The 26,305-nt window shown below is 40.9% G+C and overlaps 1 protein-coding gene across 1 annotated transcript in view; it reads right to left on the bottom strand.

The window, feature by feature from the left end:
* Window positions 1–454: 454 nt before the first annotated feature.
* TRUB1 (TruB pseudouridine synthase family member 1) overlaps window positions 455–26,305 on the bottom strand; it is a 42,318-nt gene continuing 16,467 nt past the window's right edge. The window contains exons 4-8 of the mRNA XM_077821685.1: window positions 15,200–15,281; window positions 6,179–6,251; window positions 3,422–3,561; window positions 2,273–2,329; window positions 455–1,313 (exon numbers count right to left, since the gene is read on the bottom strand). Coding sequence (XP_077677811.1) covers window positions 1,099–1,313; window positions 2,273–2,329; window positions 3,422–3,561; window positions 6,179–6,251; window positions 15,200–15,281 — 567 coding nt within the window. The 3' untranslated portion in view covers window positions 455–1,098. The remainder of the gene's footprint in view (window positions 1,314–2,272; window positions 2,330–3,421; window positions 3,562–6,178; window positions 6,252–15,199; window positions 15,282–26,305) is intronic.

Genomic DNA, 26,305 nt, shown 5'->3' on the forward strand with positions numbered 1-26,305 from the left:
GGATAGTTCTTTCCACATGGAAAGAACTTATGATAGTAGTGCTTTCCAATGGTCTCCAACAACTTCAGGCTGTAAGTCAGTAGGGGTCTGATCTAAATACAACTCAAATCAACTGAAAGGCTCCCATTGACTTCAACAGGCTTTAGATCAGGCCCCCGCTGAGCAACTTAAATCCTTCATGGTGGGTCACTTTGTCACCAACACAGTTGCTATTGGGGGCCTCACAGGTCAAAACCCAGTATTACATTGGCCTAAAGCCTCCATCCAAGCCACTGGCGCTGATTAGGAACCTCAGACAATACATTGGGACAATAGGTGAATCCCTTCTGTCCCAAAAAGAGCACAACAGGTAACTATAATCTCAATATATTTGCAGACAGAAATTATGAAATTTTACCAGTATGGAGATATGCGCATCTCTATGCAGAAAGAAAGAGTCTGAGATATTGTGTTCCTTACTGTTTATTTGCATAAGCAGTTCAGCTAAACTGAAATTTTCATCATGGTATTTATTATATTACAACTCATTCACAGCAATGCTGACCAGGGCCTCTTGTTCCACTGACAGACCAATCCATGTAATAAGGACTACAGTGGGATCATTTCTATTTCAAGAAATCTCTTAAGAACTCAAAGTAAAAGTGCCATTCCACATTTTTGCATCTTTCAAACTGGCATGGAATTCTGTTTCCATTTTCCAGTATGTGAATTTGAGTAACAGCTACAGAAAGAAAATGAAATATTTCCCCTTCCAGGAACATTTCGCAAAATTTAAAAACTTAAAATTTGTATTGCAAATGTAGTATCAAAAATGTATCTTGCAAGGTCTTTCAAGAGTACAATGAGGAGTCTACATTAGTGACAGATCAATTTACAGTGTGCAGTGCAGAATATAAGTGAGAAAATAATAAATGCTGGACGCTGTGTGTGCACACGCATGTATCTTAGCACAAGAAAAAAATAGAAAGGGATGATTTTCTTTGCCTTGCAATTTGTCATCCTCAATGCACAAGGCTGTAAATTTACTCAGCAAGGCAAGACAATTCCACTCCAGTCTTAAGATGTCTCAGTCATTCAGTCTTTTGCCTTGACCTGACATCACTTATCTTCACAATTCACAGTGGATTCTTCAGAACGCTCAGTCTTTAATTTTTTAAGAGATGGCTCTACTGCAAGAAGCGACATGCAATGCTCCAAGGACTGTGCAATTTCATCAATTGTCCATTTGTCTTCATGAAGTGCATGCTCCTCTAGTGTAAATGGTCCTTGTTTGGTCCGGGTCAGCTCTTGCACATTGGCACAGGAAGAGAGCTCTACAGCATAAACAGGAGAAAGCCGCCAGAAAAGGTGAATATTCAAGTTAAACACTATGGATGTTGTTCAAAACCCCTAGTGAACTAATTTTTTTCATTTTTTTAGTTGGAGAAAAGGGGCTTCTATTCAGACTCTCAGCTCACTTACATCAAGGTAAATCTGGAACAAGTTCAACAGGTTTACTTCAGAGTAAAGGAGATCAGAATCTGAATGAAGGTCTTCAGGAGATTTTGCATATTCATGTCAAAATACAAAAAGAAAATTAGTAATGTACGTTAAAACAGATCCAGGGTAAAATTTTCAAAGGTGACTTTGGAGCTTAAGTTCCACTTTTAAAAGCCTCAATCCCTTTTAAAAATAAGGCCTAGGCATTTTCTAAAATTTTACTTTATATCACTTACTAGAACAGTATAAAATGAGGAACAATCTATGATAAATATGATAAATGCAATAATTAATCACCCTGAGACCGAAGAGATTCTGAATCAGGTTCACAAGGATACAGCACAGATAGAGTTGGCCTTTGGACACAGGATAAAGAACAGTCTCTGAAATATACTCTTAATCTCCTGAGGTGTGGGAGAATTTCAAAATGATTTTGAAATGCAATCAAAAGGAGAAATTTGGGGGAGGGACCATGTCTCTGTATTTGTCCTTTAAAGGATCAAGCACACACTGGTAATGGGAAAAATAAATAAAATCACAGGGCCTTGTATTTTTTTTTCCTGCCCAACACTTTCACCTTCTTCATTTTTATTCTCTCCCTTGTGATTCCTTCACAATTATTTATGCTTCTTTCCTTTATGCGCCAGAGGCAACTACCCTAGCACACGAAAGTGAATGACAGCATGGCAGCCCAGCACATCAGGTCTGGTGACCAGAGATATACAAAAGGAGAATATTCTTCAATTAGCAGAGATGTACATTCCTTACGCAGTCATGCTTTTTCCAGGCCTACCTTTTCCGATGTCACTGACCAGGCTTCTCACATAAAAGCCACCTCCACATTCAACATCTGGAATGTTAACAGTGACATAGTAAATTGCCAGCCCAGTATGAAGTCTACTTTACACAGAAACCGTGCTCCCAAATAAATGTAAAAATGCACTAAGCAAACAATCAAGTGATAAAATATTTATAGGATACAGTATAAATTATTCATCCTGTAACATATGTGCGGGTGAGATTGCAAAGCCAGAAAGGAGAGAAAGAAAACATAACAGTGACTGAACAAATGCATTATAAATTAACTGTTGGCCTTGGCATTTTAATAAATACTTCAGTCTCGTTCATTCGAAAGGTTTCAAAAGGTCTTAAGTTTCATCTTTCCAATGATGAAAAACAGTCATTTTAAGTGCTACTCCAAACCGACAATGAACACTTTAAAATATTGACTGTACTTAAAGTGCACAGCTGACACGAGCTGTGACATTATAAAAACCCAGCTTTACTATTTCTGTCTTCATTAACTCCCCGTCCCTGCCCTTCCCCGTCTCCCGCAGTGATCAGCTGCTAATCTCCCAACCATAAAATAACTAACTATTTAAATAACACACACCACTGAAATATAGTGGCCGTACCCACTTTTAACAACATGACATGTAATACACCAAAGGGCTTCCAAGGGAGCAATCAGAGTGATTCCAGAAGGCATATAACTGTTCTGCCTTCATTGTCAATATTAAAGGAGGATAAGATTTCCAAAGATTCCTCCAATTCATTTCTGCACGTCCTAATGCGTGAACTACATTTCTTTACAGATGGAAGAAGGGAGCATGGATCTCCTCTCCCTGAATTGGAAACGGGGTCATATCATTGTTCCTCCCTCCCCCTTTCAGGAGGGAGTGAGCCAGGGGTCAGGAATGCAATTGTGGTGGGTGTGAATAATTCCCTTCCCAGCCCGGACAAGTTCCCCACCAAATGATAATATGAAATCAGCTTACGTCAAATCGAATCGGGGCACTCTTGTTGCAAAATGAAGCGCCCATGTGCAGACGCGCACTGAAATAACTAACCATGTGAACTGAAACCCACTTAGTTATTTCATTTCCAGTTTGAGTGTAGACAAGCTGGGAGCATCAGCCTACATCAAATCTTTGTCCCTTACCCAATGTGAACAGTGGTGGCTGGAAGTTTTGGAGAGAGAGGCTGTATACTGTAACCGGCCTAGCAGGCTTTGCTTCCACTGCTTCTCCTTTCTTCATCAGAGACGACAGCCTTTGTCCATCTCTTTTCAGAGCAGAATAGCTGGTGGGATAGACCGTACAAATGTATGTCATACATCTGTAACACAACAAGCCTCCTGTCCTCAAAATCCTATTAATCCTGCACTACAGAAGGATACATTTTAGCCTTCTAATCCTCTCCAAGTGCTCATAAAAAAAGAACTATTGAAATCATTTGTACACAGGAGCCTCTTTATACGAGAAATAGTTAAGTGCAATAAATGTTGGGAGTCACCTATTCAATACTTGCATTTTAAAAGGGTTCATAATTGAATTAATTGCTTATGAAAGTGAAGAATCAATAGTGGGTATGGTAACTGACAAACACATGGCCCCACTGAAGCCTATGGGACCAACACACATACCGCATGTTATGTTGGGCCCACGATCGGTAGGCAATGCAGCTGATGCTGTACAGACAGCTTCCCTTCACCTTGACCCCCTGACTCAGAGTATCTCCATTGCTTCAGTCTTGAGTCTCTCATGAGAGGCAATTACCAACTACCCAGCCTTGTTTCAGTATGTCTAACTGACCACTATTGATTAAACTAGATTAATTTAATTGGTGACAAAAGGCCTTATCCAAAGACCACTGCAGTCATCAGCTCAGGATGATGTTAAAAAAAGAAAAACTACCCAAGTTTACCAGAAGTGATTTATATGTATCTTGCAGAAAATAGACTTAAATTTTCAGGAAGCTAGTACTGAAATAATCTCAAACTTTTTTTTTTTCCTTAAAATCAGAAGTTAAAGTACCATTCTGTTTACAGAATGAAGTGGAAGTCTCAAAATATTCTCCACTAACTGGCAGACAATGCAGTGTCCTGACAAACTCTTGCAAAAATAGAATCAGATTCCTTCTCAAAGTTAAAATTTTGCCACAAAACACAGTACCATGTGACCATTTGTATCGGATGTTCAAATCAACATAACCCTCAGCTCTGAATTTGTCAAGTTAATAAATCCTACAGCCTGTGTAACCCACATGCTTAATAGGAGGATCTCTCTTTAAGCGATCTATAGAGAAGGGTGTGTAGGAATGAGCTGTGTCTGGTTCATTGTTGTTAGGCAGATGCACAATTAACACTCCACCTCAGAAGTTTCTGGAATTGGGTGTGGTAGTTTTGGATATGGTTGGTACCTTCCCAGTAACTGGACTCAGACTCCACGAGGGTAGCTGCTTTACAAAAGGCCATACACAGGTGTGTGGGTTGGGAGAAGCGGAGACACAAAGCAGAAAGCAGGCTGTTTCCCCCTGACTCTGAAGCCTTTTGCAGCAGGATAGTGATACTGTTAACCCTCCAACAGGGAAGCCCTGGAAGAGTTAATTACAGAAAGGAGAAACTGGAAGGGGAAACTAATTTCTTTCATTTTATTGTATACTTGGAAGGTTGCTTGATTTTAGCCAAACTGTTTTAAATTGTCTCAACTTGTATGATTCTCCCAACTTTTCTCTTATTTGAATGATGATGGGGAAAGTGTCATTTATGTTTTGCTTTTCTTAATTTTGTATTTTTCTTGTAACAGGTTTTGTTTTGTTTTTTTAAGTCTATATACTTAAACTGAGCAGTTGGTTAATTAGTTAGCTGACTAGCAGAGGAGGAAGAAGAGTCTGCATAGATTCCAGCCGGAGATTTTTGCAAGCAAGTGGAGGGAAGATGTTGCAGTGCTTTTGACTCGGCAGACTGTACACATTTTGGTGATCAAAGACTGTATCTAAGACTCAGGTGAACTTAACCTAGGTTTTTGGGACCTCTGAGTTACTTCTCACCGTGTTTCGGTTTGGAATCACCTGTTTATATTTGATTTGTTTTCTTTACTTATGTTAATGTATAACTGGGAAGATAATGTATGTGGGTTATAAAGGAGCATGTCATGTTATAGAAATTAAGGTGTTATTATTATTGTTTCTTTATCATAACATTTTATAAAGTTGGTACTTAAGAATTAAACATTCCTTTTTTTTTTTTCTTTTTGGACTTGATTGTGGGGAGGTTGACCCTGTGCAATCCTTGCTGAAAATCCTGAAGGAGTGAATTCTGAGTCTCCATGTGCTTTTCTATGGGAGTTGGTTTTAGGCACTAGGACAGGGGTTCTCAAACTTCATTGCTTCATGACCCCCTTCTGACAACAAAAATTACTATAGGACCCCAGGAGGGGGGACCAAAGCCCGAGTCCAACCGAGCCTCACTGCCCCAGGTGGGGAAAAGGCCCAAAGCCTGAGCCACACCGCTCCAGGCAGGGGGGGCCAAAGCAGAAGCCCCAGGGCTTCAGCCCCAGGCAAGGGGGCCTGTAACATGAGCTCCGCAACCAAAGGCTGAAGCCCTTGGGCTTCCTCCCTGACCCCAGGCAGTGGGGCTTGGGTTTCAGCCCCGGGCCCCAGTAAGTCTAAGCCAGCCCTGGTGACCCCATTTTAATGGGTTTGCAACCCACTTTGAGATCCTGACCCACAGTTTGAGAACCACTGCACAAGGATAAAGGCAGTAAAGTAAACTCTAGCCCACTCAAAGGTTGAACCTGCCTTGCCAATATCTTCTTGTCAAAAGAGAACTCTTCATTTATGGCAAAACTGGATTCTGCTGAAAAACGCTCCAAGTGGAGTAATGCTGCTGGCAGTGCCTGAGTACTACAGAACTTACAGTGGAGGAACTTGCATTATGTCCCCCGTGAACTTTTGCAACACACGTTCAAGATCTTCTTTTGTTATCTGATCTGTCAAAAGGAAACAAGATATACGTTAGCACTGATTATTTATATAGCGCCCACGGCACTTTACAAACTGGTACAAAGAAAAGGTCCCTGCCCTTTGGATCTTATAATCTAAACTAAGAAAAGAATCTCACAGAAAATGGTGGGAGACCACAGTGGGTAGAGGAGGAGGTAAGAGTGAGAGTAAACTTAAGCTAAGGAGGGCAAATTGTCTGGGTTGATTTACATGTTTCTTGTGGTTTTAAAAATGTAGTTAAATAGTCCTATTTTAGGCACCAATACAGAAAGATGCTCCAGACTGCAAATATTATTGTTACCTCCTTTTTGTTCTGTGCTTACACAACACCGAACACAATGGGGTTCTGGTTCACTATTAGGGCTCTTAGATGCTACAGCAACATAAATAATAATTAAATCCCATTGAAGTCAGTGGGACTACTCATGTGCTCAAGCATCCTGTTCAACTGCAGCTTTAAAAAAAAAAAAAGTAAGTAAATACACTGGGCCTGATTCTCTGTTCTGATACTGTCCCTTTGCCAATGCAAAGTGTCTGCAAACCAGCAGACCTGCCCAGCTGGGAATTTCCCTTCAACAGGATCTCTGGGTAGAGTAGACCCGCATAGCTGCTCTGTGCCACACCACTTCACAGCCTCTGGCATAAGGGGGAAGGGAGTTGTAGTTAGGAAATCAGTTCTCAGGCCTGGTCCACACACAGTTTTTGTACCAAATTTAATTATTTCAGTTAGGGGTGCAATTTCCTACTGAAATAGTTATACCAATACAACCCCTATTTGGATCCAGTTACACTGGTAAAGAAATGCCTTATATTGGTGTAATTTATCCCCCTATCTGTACAAGAATACTGCCATCACTGCATCCATTACCAGTACAGTAAAAGTGATACAATTTATGTATGTAGGGAAGCCCTCAAGCGAGTTTTCTTCCTTTCCCTGGATCCTCTGCTCCCCTCTCTTTTTTTCTTTCTGCATAACTGAGTTAAACTTGGATAAGGCTTAACTTGTTCCATTTCTCTCACCCTTTCCTTTCATGTCCTCCCCCAACCCACTCTCCTTTATCTTCTTGAATTAGGTAGAGGCTCCCCATTCATCCCAGAACTTAATGGACATTGTGAAAGTTAATGCTCCCTCCCAGAAGATGAAACTGGTAGTCACTAGCAGGAACTGGGGCGGAAGGGGTTATACTCAGGAGCTGAAAAACCCCAACATATGTTATTTTATTAATACTTTCCAATTTCCATTCAGGCCTGAGTATTCGTTTTTCTGGAAAACTATATTGCAAGACTATGAAAACCTCCTTAATTTTGATTTTGATAAAGGAGGGAACTACCTGGCTAAACTAAGCAGATTCTCTTAACAGTCAATCCCATAGCTTTAGGGGAATGATCTTAGAGGACATTTGAGATGTAAAGCACACATTTTCTTTCCAGTAAGAGAAGAGAGTGGGAACACCGCATCAAATTTCCCTAACTATCAAGATTTAAATATGTGACCCAGTAAAGCTCACGGAGGCATCGTTATGTTTCTTTATGCATTCTAACTATTGCCATTTTATTGAGCAAACACCCTTATTAGCTATCTCTTCTCTCTAGAGAGATTGCCCCCGGTGTACTGAGTACAGTTCTGCACTATTTTTATTAGAAGGCCATCTCTTCAGTAACCAGTTTTGTTGGTTCCTTAAGAGGGGTTTCAATATGACAGTTGCCTCTTGTTTGTTCAGAAAGCAAACCTCACACCTGTAATCCACATGCAAATCAACGATTGACTAGGAATTGGCTGGCCCCATTTCTCATAAAAAAGATCTGGTTCATGTCACCCCAGTGAAGTCAGTGAAGTTCTGATTAAAACAAAATAAAATGGATGGCACTCTCAGTCCCTTTATTAGGTTTTATTCTGCACTCTAAGTAGTTCTTCAAAGCAGATGGATCTCACACAAGCATAAGGGTTTAGTTCCCAAAAACAAACAATCTCCTCTCCATTGCAGCATCGGAGAGCAACTTATGCCTCACTTTTGCAAACCAAACACTGCAATTTCAATAGGAGATGCTGCCATTATGCCCAGCAGATGTCTAAAAGAAGAGTCATTAATAGTAATGCAGCAGTGATTCATAAATCAGTCAAGGATGTTGGGGAGACCAACGCATATTAGAACAGGGGAGGGGAATGGCAGAATCTTTTATACCATAAATTCAGAGCTTCCCCTAAAGAACCTCATGTATGTTATTGTTTTGCAGTCTTGCTGTTTGCTGCAGTTTAGCAAGGTGTCATAGAAGAACCCATATGCCAGTAAATACTATCCTTATGAGCCTGTCAGCATTTCCACTGTGAACCTGTTTGCTCCAGCTGAAATTTGGTATGTAAACTGAGCAGGGGTGTCATTTTGTTTTCTTTTTCAGTATTCACAGCCTGGATTGAATCGGTGATTAGGGCACTTAATGACACAGGTGGATTCAATTCCTGCTTTGATCTCATTGTGACGGTGCACCCCATAAGGTTTTATGGAAATATGCTTATGAATGTATATATGACATAACTGGAATATGTTGTATGCTACATATGCCATGTAACATATGTAAAGGTTATGATCTACTGAATATATTCATCCTATTTGTATGCATGTGTCATTTTTGTATTCGAAGTTATGAATATTGGCTGTATACTTATTTGATTTTAAATAGCCTTAGTAAGGCATTTGGTCAGCTTCTTTAGAAAGGAATTTGCAAGTTAAGTGCCCAATCAACAAGCACTTAATGCACAATGGATCTTGGAAGGCTCCAATCCACATGAGAACTCTACATAAGGACGTTCAAGGTAGCAAGTGGATCGTGGCTGCTGCCTGTAAAAACGGAGTCATGCATAGACATGTGACTTGCCCATGTGACTCCAAAACTCCATCTTGGAGCTGGACTTTGCAAAGGAGAGAGGAGGGGGTCTCCACCCACAAGTGAAAGTCGATTTAAACCCCTGGGAAATCCCTCCATTTTGTCTTCAGCTGGCTAAAGAGATAGACTCTCCACCCCCAAGGCTACCTGAAAGAAACTGGAACAAAAGGACAGTAACTACAGGGGGGTGTAGTGATTGCTGGACCCAGACTAGAAGGAGACTAGTCTGTAAAAGGAAGCTTACTGGAATTCCTCTGAAGGTGAGGTTTTTATCTGCATTCAGTTTTCTTACTGTATTAGATATAGACTTGCGTGTTCTATTTTATTTTGCTTGGTAATTCACTTTGTTCTGTCTGCTATTACTTGGAACCACTTAAATCCTACTTTCTGTATTTAATAAAATCACTTTTTACTTATTAATTAACCCAGAGTATGTATTAATACCTGGGGGGGGGGCAAACCTCTCTATCAGTTTTATAGTGGGCGAACAATTTATGAGTTTACCCTGTATAAGCTTTATACAGGGTAAAATGGATTTATTTGGGGGTTGGACCCCATTGGCAGTTGGGCATCTGAGTGTTAAAGACAGGAACACTTCTTAAGCTGCTTTCAGTTTAAGCCTACAGCTGTTAGGAGATGTGGGTCAGACCTGGGTCTGGGTTTGCAGCAGACTAGCGGGTGTGGCTCAAACCAGGCAGGGCACTGAAGTCCCAAGCTGGGAGGGCAGGGAAATCAGGGGCAGAAGTAGTCTTGGCACATCAGTTGGCAGCCCCCAGGGGGTTTCTGTGATCCAACCCGTCACACTCATACTCCCCAGATTGAGAGGGGAATAGGAAAGAGCCCACTAAGCTCTGGAGAAAATAATTTGTGGCACAGCTAATTTAGTAATCTTTGAAAAGAAAAAGAAAAAGTGAGGCATACTGCAGTTCGGTCATTAACAAACAAAGTTTTGCTGTGTCGGTTTATCAAAGTAAACATTTACAAATTAGCCTGTTAGGACCTAGAATAAATAATGTTTGTCTTCCGCAATTTCTCACGGTTTGAACAGGCTGGTACTAAAAATGACAATCCTGTCTGCCCCTCCCCCAATGCCATTACAGGTTGATAAGTCAGTTTGGATTTTTTTGCTATCTTGAAGCTGTCTTTGCTTTTGTGGGTTTATATAAGATTCGTGACTTTGCAGAAACATTGTGTAAACTCTGTACCCACCCTGCTCGGATTAGAACATATGCATACTATACGTAGTGCAGATTTACCCCAGTCCTGAGGTTTGGCTTTGCTGGTAATTCATCCAACAGCCACCACACAACGGCCAGCCAAACTTTCTCCCCAAGACTGGCTGTTCCTGAGGTTTTCCCTGCCAGGCCTCTCTTTTTCTAGATCTAGTTTTTACTGCTGTAGAGAAATATACTCTACCCAGTCTTACATCCTGGGGAGAGGTAAAAGCTATAATTGCTAGTAGGACTCAGAAAAAAATTACACAGTACCTTCATGTAGGCTTCAAGCTGCAGATAAAAGGACGACTTAATAGAGGAGCCCTGTATTTCTATGCAGGCTTTTAGAGTTTGCCACCTGTTGCATAATGGTTTAAAATACAGCAGTCATGTCCAGTTAGTGCTTGGAATAGGCACTGCACACAATTTGCCAATGGTTTCTACACACTATCTTAAGCACTGAAAGAAATAATGTGACCAGTGACAGCTACACAGGCCAGATTCGGATTGAATAGTCCCCTGTTGCAAGTCCATCAAGTTCCCGATGTACTACTGACCCAAGAACTTCTAGTCTTATCTATACTGGTGAAAATCAAAATAACTCCTTTGTCTTCTGAGACCAGAAGTTCTCAGGTCAACAGTGCATTGGGACGCTGATAAGATTATAGAACGAAAACAGGTCAATGATTAAGATCAAGCAAAATAATATGTGCAAAAAAATGGTACAAATTATTGTAAGAGCGCTCTAGTACAAGCTGAAGAGTCACATTTGTTCAATGTTTGTTTGCATAAACTATTCATCAGATAAACAAACAGGTTATAGATCACCAAATAGCGTCAGTTTAATGGAGCTATGCCGGTATATATCAGTTTAGGATCTGGGATAAAGTCTGCTTGCAAATGATTTTCAAAGAGGAAAAAGAGGGCTGTTCTCTCTCTTTTATAATTATTCAACCAGTTCTATTAATGACATCCCTTCACTTCACTGGCAAAGATCTGGAGCTGCTCCTTGCAAGTTCTGTTCCCAATGCCTGGATTTAGCCAATAAGAGGCTGGGGAGGGACGTGGGTATACTACTGTGGATCATTACCAAAGCAGCCACAAAATGTAAACGGCTCTCTCAGAAAAGCATCAGAGGAGCTCTAAACCAAGTTCACAGTTACTTTCAAAGTCCATGTTCATTTTCCAACAGCAAGGCAATAACGTGAAACAATTTCCACTTGAGGAAGCAAGAATCAATCTCGCTGTACGAGGTGCTTTTTCCAAAAAACAAAAACCAAACCCAAAACCTATTAACTAAAAGATTGGGAGGGATTGAAATCCAAGCAGACCTTTTCAACACATCCTTGCAATGTGTAACTTATATTTACAATGGTTTGTTTTCTAAAATTCTGTCTAGAGACTTTTCTATAAAATTTTACTGCTTGCTTCTGGTTCAGACAGTGGGCAGTTTTCTGTAAGTGCTCTCCACTCTGGACCCAGTGTGATCCTTGAGGAAGAATTCTGCACATCTCATAGGCCGCTTTCCCTCCCCCACACTTAGGGCTCAGTCCTGGATTCCATGGGAATAGGGGGCACTTGGCATCTCACAAGATTAGGACCTAAAGGTCAAAGGGAAGTTGAAATTCAGCTCCGAACCTCAGCAGTGTATAATGTGAAAAAAAATCAGCAGGAAGGAAGCTGAAACCAGCCATTTGGGAGGTTGTTAAGAGATGGGAAGAGAAGGAAACAAACAGGGGGAAGTAAGGGTGGAGGAGAGCATGTGGTTCTTCTGCTCTCCCCTTTGCAAAATTCATAGATTCATAGATATTTAGGTCAGAAGGGACCATTATGATCATCTAGTCTGACCTCCTGCACAACGCAGGCCACAGAATTTCACCCACCACTCCTACAAAAAAAACCCTCACACCTATATCTGTGCTATTGAAGTCCTCAAATCGTTGTTTAAAGACTTCAAGGAGCAGAGAATCCTCCAGCAGGTGACCCGTGCCCCATGCTACAGAGGAAGGCAAAAAACCTCCAGGGCCTCTTCCAATCTGCCCTGGAGGAAAATTCCTTCCCGACCCCAAATATGGCGATTAGCTAAACCCTGAGCATATGGGCAAGATTCCTCAGTCAGATACTACAGAAAATTCTTTCCTGGGTAACTCGGATCTCACCCCATCTAACAGCCCATCACAGGCCATTGGGCCTATTTACCATGAATATTTAATTACCAAAACCATGTTATCCCATCATACCATCTCCTCCATAAACTTATCAAGTTTAATCTTAAAGCCAGATAGATCTTTTGCCCCCACTGCTTCCCTCGGAAGGCTATTCGAAAACTTCACTCCTCTGATGGTTAAAAACCTTTGTCTAATTTCTAGTCTACATTTCCTAGTGGCCAGTTTATATCCATTTGTTCTTGTGTCCACATTGGTACTGAGCTTAAATAATTCCTCTCCCTCTCCGGTATTTATCCCTCTGATATACTTATAGAGAGCAATCATATCTCCCCTCAACCTTCTTTTATTAGGCTAAACAAGCCAAGCTCCCTGAGTCTCCTTTCATAAGACAAGTTTTCCATTCCTCGGATCATCCTAGTAGCCCTTCTCTGTACCTGTTCCAGTTTGAATTCATCCTTCTTAAACATGGGAGACCAGAACTGCACACAGTATTCCATGTGAGGTCTCACCAGTGCCTTGTATAACAGTACTAAAACCTCTTTATCCCTACTGGAAATACCTCTCCTGATGCATCCCAAGACCGCATTAGCTTTTTTCACAGCCATATCACATTGGTGGCTCATAGTCATCCTATGATCAACCAAAACTCCAAGGTCCTTTTCCTCCTCCGTTACTTCTAATTGATGCGTCCCTAGCTTATAACTAAAATTCTTGTTATTAATCCCTAAATGCATGACCTTACACTTCTCACTATTAAATTTCATCCTATTACTATTACTCCAGTTTACAAGGTCATCCAGATCCTCCTGTAGGGTATCCCTATCCTTCTCTAAATTGGGAATACCTCCCAGCTTTGTATCATCCGCAAACTTTATTAGCACACTCCCACTTTTTGTGCCAAGGTCAGTAATAAAAAGATTAAATAAGATTGGTCCCAAAACCGATCCTTGAGGAACTCCACTCGTAACCTCCCTCCAGCCTGACAGTTCAGCTTTCAGTAGGACCCGTTGTAGTCTCCCCTTTAACCAATTCCTTATCCACCTTTCAATTTTCCTATTGATCCCCATCTTTTCCAATTTAACTAATAATTCCCCATGTAGCACGATATCAAATGCCTTCCTGAAATCGAGGTAAATTAGATCCACTGCGTTTCCTTTGTCTAAAAAATCTGTTACTTCACAATACAATCTCGCTGGTCTGCACTAATGGCAGCAAGCCCCAGTAAATTTCTGAATGCAGTGAAGACAACAAGCAAGCAAGGCTAATGGATCATGAAATATACCTGGTTCATCCATTCTGGCAATGGGAATTGAGTTTTAATTACTTGTGATAATACTTCATCATGGCCTGGTGAATGTTCTGCAGTGTATTTTGTTAGCGTAACAGCGTGTTAGCACAGAATCATGCATTCTGCCTTTCTGAGAAGCAAGTAGAGACCACTTTGATTTGTACCTATTATAAAACTGTGTGGATTAGCAACTCAGATGGGCAACCTTACAAAAGCCTAGATAGATGGATAATAAGATTCTATTGTAGCCCCTGACCACTCAGTAGTGAATGGAGGCAGAGTGAGCAAGTTCTCTGAGCAGCACCAGGCAGTCAAAAAGATATTACCAGCCAGCATCGGCAATGCATTTCAGGGTGAAACAGGAACTGGTGCTTGCCTGCACCAAGGGTAAGGAGAAAAATTACAAACCCAGAGGGAAGGGAAAAAATTCAGCATACCTTCTTCATCACAAGATAATGAACAGTAATTTTATTGTATTTACCTGTTCCTAGGTATCAGAAACAGAGTGGGGCTTCTAAGAGTTGCTAGGAGACCAACTATCTAGAGCACTCTTTTTATGTTGGGAAAGAAATAATGGCAAAACACTTTCAGGTGGGTTCCCAATTAGTCCTGCATTATTTCTCAGACACACAGTGGTTTCTTTGCCCGATCTGTGAATGCACTCCAGAACATGTGAACTGACAAAGCAGTAAATAGAATTAGTTCAAAACTGTCAAACCTATGCACCGTGGTCTTTGTGTAGGAGAGGCTCATTTATTTAGATTGCTAAGAGCCAGCCTGCAAAAGAGAGACAGCATGAACAGGTGAAAAAGTGAGTCTATGCCAGCCCCATCTTAAAATAAAAAAGCCTGTACTTAAAGGGGCTTTTTGGAGGAGAGACTAAAGTACTTCTTTCCTTCTGGGTTTGAAGGGCAAAGGCATCCCTCATGGGATTGTTCACTGAAGGATGACAATTTTACTGGTGATGCCAGTACACTGAAGGCAAAACAATACAGCTATGCCTGATTCTATTTTTCACCTTACTAGTTTGAGGCTAGTTTCTTGAAAAAACTGAAATCAACCACTGTGCTGGACCCAGCTGTGAGATCTTAGGCACTGAGGTTAAAGCTGAAAGAATCATGCAATTTGATTTAGAAATTACATTTAATTCTCAGCATCGTATGAGACACAAAGCTCCAAAGAGCTATATCCTCTTGTCCCCAAGAAGGTATTTTTCTTTTAATAATAACCGTTGCAGCAGGTCAGTTGTTTTCCTTTCCCTCAAATGCAATGCTGAAAAAACTAAAGAGTGTGAAGTCCAAAATGTCTCCCTCACTTTGGTAAGATACAGGCCATTTATTGCACTTTACATTAATCTATATCTATGATTTAATTAAAGTTACCAAAAGGCTTTTCTTCAGTTACTTTTCCAGTAGCATCTAATGTATCAGTAGCTTTTCCCAATTCCCCAATGGCCATGTACTTCTGTGAAGGAAAAAGAAGAGATTAATGTCTTTAAGAGTTTTAACTGAACATCCCATGAGAACTTCAGATGGTACTACTAAAGCTGGATCATGAATAACCAACCACACAACTCTGGGGAACCAAAGATGGAAATATTAAGATACGAAACTCACAAGAAATGAAATCCAGCATTACATGGACATATCCTTTCATTGATTTAGGATTTTCAAAAAGAGTTAGGTAATGTGGTAGCTAAGCGACATTAAAACAAAGTTGGTGTGCTGTAAGGGCTTAACAATAGAAATATTTTAGTGAAATAAAAGAATGAGCAAAATATTTGCCATAATATCATCTTAAATACAGTAGGCTCTTTCATCCCAAAGGACTGCACAGTGCTTTACAGTCTTAATACAATATGAGACAGAGAGAAGATGAAGGACTTATGAACCACGGTAATGCGGCCATCTCTGAGGCAAAGCAGGACAACTGTTCAGCAGTGGAATGGAGTACCACACCATAGTATGGACGGGAAAGGAAGAAGAATTATCTGATTATCAATGCTATAAAATTTATTAGCACAACAAACAGAATTATACACCCTGTAGTATAGCAAAGGAGATAGCGCCAATACAGAACGCCCAGTACTCCATGCATTATTCACATCATCCCTCGTAGGGACCCTCAGTGCAGGTGAGTTGGCTCACATGTAATCATCAAGTCAGCGTTTTCCAATGTTTCCCACTGCCCACAGCCTGGGTACCAACTTTTATAATGGTTTATGCTAACACTCACTAGCCTTATACATATTTAGTGATGGTTTTAGCCACGGGCTTCCATACCTCAATAATATTGGGGTTCCTAACATCTATAGGTTAATTAACCATTTACCTCATAGTTATTAGCATTTAAGTCAACTAGTTGCTAGAGTATACCTGCAATTAGTACATATAAGTTTTGATTAAACTCAACATCCTCCAAACTTTCTCTAAAATCCCAAAAGCATATATCTGCGGTTCCTCACTTCACCATTTTCTGTCGTGTACCACTGTAATACACACCTTGTGACATAAGGTCATCTATGAGTTAGTTCCTTATGAAAAGCTAGGCCTTGATTATGCTAAGCTAATTGTCACACAGGTATCAGGCCTGCAGCCACCTACACCTTATTCATATGGCCTATCAGTGTCCTTGGGTGCCAGGCTACAATAATCTCCAAACAAACAATCGACAAAAGTTACTAGTTTACAACTCTCTCTCTCTGTAAATAAAGCAATAAGGAGAACAGTCTTCAAACTACTGGGGCACAGCCAGAGAGCAAGAAAGGACTTTTGAACAATAACATGCAAAATAAAATACTATATATTGGACAACTTTTTCAGATGTTACAATGAGTGCGTGAACAGGTCTGAATGGTTCGATTACTACTAAACCTTTAAGGTCTTTCATTAGATTTCAGGCTGAAAGAGGTTCCAATGGAATGAAAGCCCTGGCATCTTCCTGGCATGGATGATGATTGTTTAAAATCTGGTTATAAGCAACTAGCCTCAGGCTGCCCATTACAACCACATTGTTAAATTTAACATTCCAGCAGTGGAGAAAAATTCTTTATGCTGGATCTATATAAACGGAAACTCCATCACTGAATGGTGAACACATTCCACAGCCTGGGTTTCTATCTCTTCAGTTCTGCATAAGGTCATAAACCTTTCTAATTTACAAAAAGTGCGTGTATCAAAGGATACTTGCAAAGAGAAAATCCCAGTCTAGTTATAGACCAACAAAGCGAGGGGTACACTTATCCACACCTGGAGAAAAATCAAGCCACAAAAGGTCTAGGAAATTGAGAGTTATATTTGATTCATTATCAATCTCAACAGCACCCTTGGGTATTTGTAATTATCTATTACAGTCCTCATAGGCCATTTACAGGGTCTGGGATCCCTTCAGTCCCTGCTGATCACAGGAGGTTGCAGAGGAGAGGCCAAGAGCTCAGACTGAGCCTAATGCTCCTCTTAGACCTCACTTGACTGTCTTAGAATTCGGAGTTGTCTTCCCTTGGAGTTAAGCTCTCCCTGCCCTCAGCAACATAAACTGGGTATGATTCTTCTGGTGACCTTTTCTCACCTCCACTGGCCATTTCTCTCTTCAATTTTTAAAAATACATCTACAGGCGCCAATCCAGCTCTCTCATAAGTGATAAATTACCACATCACCATAGAGAAACAGCTGCTCCTCAGCACCTCCACCTCAGCTCAGACCCTCCTTAACAGAAAGAGAAAGAGGGTGGGCACTGCAGCGCACTCCAAAGGGTAACAAAGATGGGCTTTTGGAGCAAGTTCCAATGCTGAAGACTTCTCACAGAGAACACCCCACCAGCAGCTCCCTCTCATCTCTACTGAGCAAGCTCTGGCCCAATCACCTCTGCTAATCTCTCCCTGGGATATACAGTTGAGAGTTGATCTCTCAGGTAACCAGGTCCCAAATCATTTAGGGATTCATGGGTTAAAACCAGCACCTTGAATTCAAGCCGGAAGTTTATTGGGAGCCACTGCACGTCATGGAGCACCAATCCAATGTAACCCTCCTTAACAAGCAAGCTGCCACATTCTTCACTAGCTTCAACTTTCAGCCCCACCTACAGCTATCTAATCTGGAGGAGACAATGGAGGGATAATTGTGGCAAAGCCTGTATTGGACAGAAATGGTCACATGTGCCCTGCTACTATCTGGAGAGGGAGGCTCTTGCTTCTATAGCAACTGGAGCCAAAGCCAGCCTGGCAATCAGAAAGTTGTGGGAATTGACACAAGTGCACTGCATTATGTGATACATACAACATTAGTGCTGCCTCCCTGTTCTCGTGTGCTGAAAACTACAGCTGTGGTTCACAGAGCAGAGACCAGTGATTAGAGGAGACGACCCTCCTCTAGCAGCTCAGTGCTTTCTGCCTGGTCTTTCTCTCTCCTCCCTGCAAAAAGCAGAGAGGTGTCTGAGGGAGTGACCCCATGAACTAACAACTGTAGAGAGGGAGGAAGCAGGCTAAGCCACTGCATTTTTCCATGGGAGACTGAGCTGCTCCCAGACTAAACTGATTGTATTGTGGGGCAGCACCCACCACCAACTTCCTCTCTAAAATTGCCTTCCCCAAGGCATTCCACGTGAGGTTCAGGCAGAAACCCTCTCTCTAAGCCTCCCAGTGCTCAAACAAGCTGTGCAGGGATTTTCCCCCACCACTTTTCCACACTGTAAGAGACTGTAAAACTGGCTTGTTTCATTCACACAGTGAGGAAATATCCCTAAAAACAGGTGTTAGTGTCAAAGCAAGGGGCATTCTGTCAATTATGGTGGGATGTGGAACAAAAGCCAGGTGTTCCACACTTTGATCATTCTTGACACATCTCGATGGCTTGGGTCACCCACTGGCAGATTTGCAGGATGAGAAGTGTGGGGCAGCTTTTTTTCCTGCAGTCATCACTGCAAGTGGGACCCTGGTAACCTGAGCCATTCCCTTTGGCTCTGCCGGGTAAGACTGGCAGGAGTCACACACAAATGGCAACCCCCCGGGGGATTACATAACAATGTTTCTTTTGGTAAAAGAATAGCCACTCTAAATAAATGCTTCCAGTTTTAGACTTCAACTGATATTTACTGGTTAAACCCTGATACCCAGGTTTAATATACAGAATTACTGGAGTGGGGGGGAAAGAAAAGGTACATGGGTTCTCTGCACCCATAGCTAGGAACTTTACATTCTTTCTAGTCAGTTTCACAATGGTAAGAGACCCTGGGCTGACAGCCAGGCATGTCCATACCTCTTGTCAGTGAAAATGCCAGAGAGACCATGGGAACGGCACTTCTCAGTTTTGTTTTATTTTATATATCAAGGTTTTATTGGGAAAAGGGCCAGAGACATGAAATCCTAAATTATAACCTGTTTTAAAAGCTTTTTAAAAAAAATGGAACAGCAACTTTTAGAAGAGAGACTCAACCTCTGGGATGCAATTGTAAAATAGGGTCATTAGTAGCTGTCTTTAAAGTTGCAAGGTGCCTCTCATTGCTGGAATTTCCTGGAAAGGAAGGACTGTAGGAATTAGGACAAATGGTTCTTAGAGTTCATTTGAGGATAAGCTATTTTCAAATCTGAGCAGCAATTGAACATGGGACTGTAGGAGGAAAAAAAAGAAAAGCTAAGAACCCTATCTGATAGACTGAGAATCATCAGAGAAATCAGATTTGAGATAAATAGAAGATCAATATATGTATGTGCCTGACTAAGATGTGAGCACAGGAAGCCTACAGAGGTTGCAAGGACACTGGTAGCAATCAGCTGGAGCACAAAATGGGTAAGTGGGCATCAAAACTACCAAGCTGGTGCCTAACCATGTAATTGCATGCTTTGCGCCTACAGTTCTCATACCTGCAGATGCATCTTGGTTGCAAACGTGGGCCTCTGTATGTACGAAATTGGCCCTATATGGTTATTTATAAAAGTACATTCAATTTGTGTCCATAGAGTCATAAAATTTATCACTAACTCCTGACCAAGATTAGTTATTTACGTAACTTGTCAAATTTATTTCAATAGCACCTAAAGGTTTCAGGCAAGACCAGGGTTCCATTGTGCTAAGCACTGTTCAAAACAAATAGCAAGAAACAATGCCTGGCTCTAAATAGAAAAGACAGCCCAAGGATAGGAGAAAATGGATGATTATTTTAGTCCCGATTATTTTACAAAACAAAAGAACTTCCAGCAGCCATGATCAGACATATTAAAAGCAGGAGGCCCCCAAACAATTTGAAAATGTTACCAAAAGACAAAATTAAGATTACAGAGGGGACAAAAAGTATTTTATGACAAGTTCAAAATTAACAAATAGCAAACGTCCTCTTACTACAGAGAAACTACAATTTCTCTCCTCTAGCATCCATTTTTCTCCTGCGTGAAAAAGCTGACTTCGTGCTAAAGCTGTACTAAATTTTATTTACTGCTAGATGCTGTAATCATTCTCTCATTGCTGAAGAACTATCTGATCTTTACCCTAGGACTAGCTGGATTGTCTGACCCCTTATATCACCCTCTTACTTAAAACACTCTAAAACATGGGGTGACCTGATTTTCAAAGTGAAACACTAGCACCACCCATCAGGGGGGAGCCTGCAGCCAAAAGTTCTGCCAGAGATCAGGGAATGATTTGATAACTCGGGAGATGTAGCCAGAGACTGCAAAGAATTCTAAAAGCTAGAACAAAATACTAGAGTTTTGTAAAAATATTAGGGACTCAGATCATCCCCCAGATTTCAGTGATACATGGTCACACTGCTAAGCACAAACAAGGTCTTACAACATGCAGACCCACTCAAGAAACCAGCTGCTTGGTAGTACCAGGTCTCTTAATTCAAAGCATCCAGACACCTTCCCCATGGAAACTCTCTGCACTCACTAGAAAAAAAAATCTCATCCTTGGTCTTGAATAGAGGTCATTTCCAGTTTTGTTTTGATACAAGCTCATTCCCTCCTTCCCACTGCTAAACTGTACCACCTGTTCAATGGATTACACAGGGGAAACACAACCCCCCACCCCACCCCTAACTTTTTGAGGAATCGGGTATTATGGAAATTCTGGATTTTCTTTCTCCCAGAAATAGAACAGACTCTTCACAGGAGAAAAGAGATGGTTTTAGAATGGTGCAATGGGGTATAACTAGGAATGTCAAAGTAAATTATGAAAATTAATATTTAGGTTAAACCCAAAGATGTTTCCTCATGCTAAGATCTAGTAAACTCCAAATGGCAGCGGTACAAGAATCTTTGAGTGACTAGAAAGGGGCACCAAAAGGAACAGAACTGCTTCAGCGTGGGAATAGACAGATCTGCTAACAGGTCATCTGTTTCTGACTCCCATGATTTCATAATTAAAAAAAAAAAAAAAGTTGACTCAGTGTGTTAGCACTGTTATTTAATATTTTGTTAAAGTGGGAAGGAAGAATTGTATATGTAGCAAATACAAATATGTAATTTACAGAGGTCAGAAGGAGGGGGTGGGTGTAAGAGAGAGAGAAAACAGAAAAATTTTAACTGGAGCGGGCTCTTTAAATACTCTCCGTTTTGTGAGGCAACAGTTCCCACAGCACAGTAAGTGTAGCCTCTTCAAAATTTTCAATACTGTACTTTAAAAAAGTCTGAATATGAATAGAGCATGAAGCAGAGATATTAATAGATTAGCCCCTGCGGTTAACATGAAAGAGAGAGACTTGAGAAATACACAGCATGCAGAGCCAGCTCACTAATGGTAGGGCAGCAGGCAAATTAATACCTGCACTACATACCTGGGGCCCTTCTATAACCTATATTTTGGGGGGAAGATGTGGGAGAAAAAAGAGGGAGGGGAAGGGAAACCAGAAGAGTGTTTGAATTCAGTAGCTCCAGTACCTATGTTTAAAAAAATATATAGGGTAATACAAATCTTCCAGTGCAGATATAAATCACTAGAGTGGACTGTCAGAGACTTTAAGGTTGCAGAAGCATTTCCATTCAAACCCCATTTTCAGACACACAGAACTTTCCAAAATTATCACATTTTGCTCTGAAATTTGCCATGTGAATTTTTTTCTTAACTTAAGCAAACACGGTTGAGTTGTTTTTAAGATATGAGGACGGGATGGTGGGGGGAAGAAGTGGGGATATGGGAAGCAGCACCTTCCCCATTATTCAAAGACGATTCTATCTGACCTTCCCTCTAATAAAAGGTATCTCTAGCAAAAAGGAGTCATGGTAGAAAGATCAAATTTGCCAGAGGAGTAGCTCCTATGGGGGAGGAATGCCTTTACGTGTTCCAGTGAAAACTGATTTTGATTTGACCAAGTTACGATCTGCTGGAAAAAACTGCATAGTTTGTATACACAGTATGTTTTGCATTGAGTTCTCTCAATAAACACATACAAGGATTAGCAGCTGTGCACCCTTTGCTCTGCAAAATGTCTCATTGGCACAAGTCATCTTATCAAGATCAGTTACTTAGTAGCCATATACAACACATTTCCTTTTCACGATATATGGCAGCCTTGCTTAGGTGCAATTCAAGGGACGAGACTGTTAGCTTCAAATATAACGTAGTTGTCAAATGAAATAGCCTATATTTGCCAGCAGCATTTCACTATTACTCTGTGTTTTCACTTAATGTATACAATACATTCTGACAGCAACATTTAATGTGTGGTTACCATACAAATGGCAACTGCAGAATGCCCCCCAGAAAAGGCAAACAGCAGAATCCTCTATGAAGTGTGCTATGGACATCAGCATGCAGATCTAATTTACCTGTTCAGTGTTCAGATACCCTGGTGATCAGTGCTATAGATAAACATTGGATTGAAACTGTATGATATTTTATTATGTAATAAATAATAATAATAAAACAGACTCCCTAGGCTTCCAGGCTGTCCTTCATCTGGTTCCTGTTCCTGCCCCAACCTTACCGGAGCCTTGTTCCAGCCTGCTCAAGCCTTGTCCATGTCCTTCTCTTTTATCCAGCCCTCCATCCACCTCCTGACTCCCAAGCCCTAGGACTGACTCCAACCCTGCTTCGACCTATGGCCTGCATCTGGACTCTCACTACGATACCGATTCGGTTTGTCTATGTATCTGACCTCAGTTCTGACCCATGGCCTGTCCCTGGAACCAAGTTTTACCACTGCCCTCGGCCACGTCCTGATCCTACATCCAGCACTGACCACCACTCCAACCACCAGGTCCGACTGCCTGGAATCAGAGCCTGACAGATTCAAGGTTGTGTGTGGAGCCTTACCTTTGGCATTTCCTGACATCTGCATGCTTCACTGTGCAGGCATAACATTGTCTGAACACATTCTTTTTGTACCGAACACCCCTTTGCATTTCCACAGTGCCTTCCATCAAAGTATCTCAAAGCACTTTTAAAACAATGAATTCAGCTTCACAATATCCCTGTTAAGTAGGTAAGTATTAGCTCCATTATACAAGGAAGAAGGGAGGAGGCAGGAACTCTTAAGACCCATTTTCAAAAGTTGACACTGATGTGAGGTGACCATCTTGAGACAGTTAGCATCCACAACATATATATGAATGAAAACAATCAGGCTTTGTGTGTGTCACAGTGGGTACACAAAAATTGAAGCACTCAAAATCAATTTTTGAAAAATCTGGGTTCAGGTGGTTTTCTCAAGGTTTACTCAGGAAACCTATGACTAGAACCCAGTTCTCTTAATTTCAGTCTCTTGCCCTAATAAGGCTATTTTTCTGCCACTTCCATTTACAAGAACTACAGCTCCTAATCATTACAGTACAACAAATAATAATTAGCAGCAAATTCCACCACCTAATTACATATTCTTTGAAGCAGTATTTCCTCTTATTGATGATAAGTTTACCTGCTATTAATTTAATCAGTGAATCCTTGTCCTCCACTGTGGAACAGTGTAAAAGAGAGGACTGATCATTTCTTACTGTACCCTCCATAATCTTAAATTGTTCAGTTAAAAAAAAGGAAACACTTGTCAAGGTCTAAAATAAGTAGTGTGGGCATGTATCATTTTTCCAACGTGTGTGTGTTATATTCATGGAAGTAGGTAGCAAATATCTGCTCAATTCACTCTTCACAGCTACAGGAGCATCTGCTTTTTACACAGCCTCACAGCTCTTTCTGTTCATCATTTCAATTATTAGACTCTGCTCTGTTCTTCTTGTAAAATTCTTTAACAGATGAAGAGTCAGATCATCTCTCTTTCAATGGAGCAAGGAAACAGGAGAAGATACAGTGCAAATATTGGATGTGTGAGAGGGGAAGTATTTGTTTGTTTTACTGATTCTTAAATTTAGGGAGGAGGTGGTTATTCCCACCCAAGAGTAGAAGCTTCCCAAGGAAACTGGCCCTTACTTCAGCACGTTTCACAGTGCACAACAGTCAAGGGATTCTTTTTCACGTTTTACCTTTTTATCTCCCGAGTGCATGCTTTTAATTATTAACCCTCACTAATGATGAAAGGCCAAATACAGATACCTTTACTCATGATTTTAGTCCTATTAAAGTCAATGGGACTACTGAGGAACATTTGTGGAGTAAGGTGCTGTTCAGTGTAAGGGCATCAAAAAATTCTAGTCCTAAAGAAAAAACTCCCCCCACACCGCACCCCACCCCCAAGAGCCAGCCATATCCTCACTTGAGTAGATTTATAGGCAAAATAGTGGCCATAATAGGAAAGACAAGTGACAAATTTATCTCCCCAATCAATGAAGCAGCATGTCACTGCCTTTTAGTACAACAGAAGATCTACTTTGCACGACCATTTGAATATACTCCTGGTAACTTTCATAACTAATTTACATTTGTTTACAATAATTACTTCCATCCTGTAGGTGTTTATTTCATTTAGGACAGTGCTATTTTAACTATGCAACAATAAAACCATTTCAGACAAATTTATAATCACACAATCATGAAAGAGGGTGAAGTCCTGACTCCATTGGAGTTAATGGGAGTTTTACCAATGACTTCAACTGGGCCAGGATTTCACTCTGGGTATGTCTACGCTGCAATTAGATCCCCGCAGCTGGGTATCTAACTCAGGCTTGAGGGACTGTTTAATTGCAGAGTAGACGTTCAGTCTTGGGCTGAAGCCCGGATTCTACAACCCTGACAGGTAAGAGGGTTCCAGAGCTTAGGCTGCAGCCCGAGACCGAACATCTACACTGCAATTAAACAGTACCACAAGCCTGAGTCAGCTGGCACAGACCAGTTGCAGGTGTCTAATTGCAATGTAGAAATCCCCTCACAATGTTTTGCTGAGTCTGTATTGCACAGTGTATTATTTTATTGGAATGGATAGCTGGCTAGATAAAATACCACAAGGCAAGCAGGTGCCCTTGATCTGCTTGTGTGGTGCTACTGTGGGGAAAAGGTGTTTTCATACTAAACAGTAAAGATGTGTGCCACATAAATATTCCTCTGAAAAGAAAGTCAGTCATTTAGTTTCTTACACTTGAAAAAATTCACTGCATGCACTAGGATGTTTCTGCAAAAAAAAATTTAGCAGAAAAAAGGAAACAAAAAAAAAAAGCATAATTATCCCACGGAACTCATTGCCACATGATGGTGGCAAAGTCAAAAAAGAATTAGATATTAATATGCATAATTATATCAACAATTACATTAGATAATATACAAAAACTTAGGGATCTATATTCTCATGCTTCTGGGCATAAGACAACTCGTTGTAAATTATTGATTAGGAAATAATGTTCCCTATGAGGCATTTATTTCATTATAGACTTTTGCATCTTTCTCTACAACGTCTGGGACTAACCTATGCAGAAATGATACTGGATTAGATGGACCATGAATCCAATCAGCCATTTCCTAGAATGATCCTACAATAAACTTACAAGTCAGTAAGAAATTCTCATACTACAAAGGAAGTTGATCCAGTTTCTCCTGGAGAATCCTTAAGCAGCAAGCTCCGTATTTATGAGACAAAACATGGTGAAGCTACACTTAAAAAAGGCTGGATAACTGAAATAGTTTCCATGCCCCATTCAGGATCCTTGGGAGTTCAGTTTTCTAACTATATAGAATCCACACTGTTCCACATCAGGCTACTAACTCAGCATCTTCATTCTCCCCTTGATCCCTGTTTGCCTCTTTGAGGCTATTTGGAGTTTGGGTTTTATATTATCCAGATGACATTTTGATAGTGAGCCCCTCTGGAGAGGCTGCAACCTTTGAGATCAAATGCTCAATTCACCTACTCTCCACTCAAGCATTTGCAATCAATGCAGGGAAGTCAATTCTAATTCTCCACAAGTCACTAGAGCTCCTGGGGCTTCCGATAAAAAAAGAAGAATGACTAGAGATTCTACCCTCCAGAAAAGAAAAGCAGGTTTTCAACCTGTCAGTATTTGAGGATTCAGAGCACAGAATGCTCATGATGGCCCAACTTCTGGTCTCATTTACCTTGGTATGACCCCAGTAAAAACTCTGGGGTCACCCTGGTGCATGTGACCCTGCTGAGGAGA

This window comes from Eretmochelys imbricata, chromosome 7 (assembly GCF_965152235.1).
Source record: "Eretmochelys imbricata isolate rEreImb1 chromosome 7, rEreImb1.hap1, whole genome shotgun sequence".
In the NCBI taxonomy this organism is placed as follows: domain Eukaryota; kingdom Metazoa; phylum Chordata; order Testudines; family Cheloniidae; genus Eretmochelys; species Eretmochelys imbricata.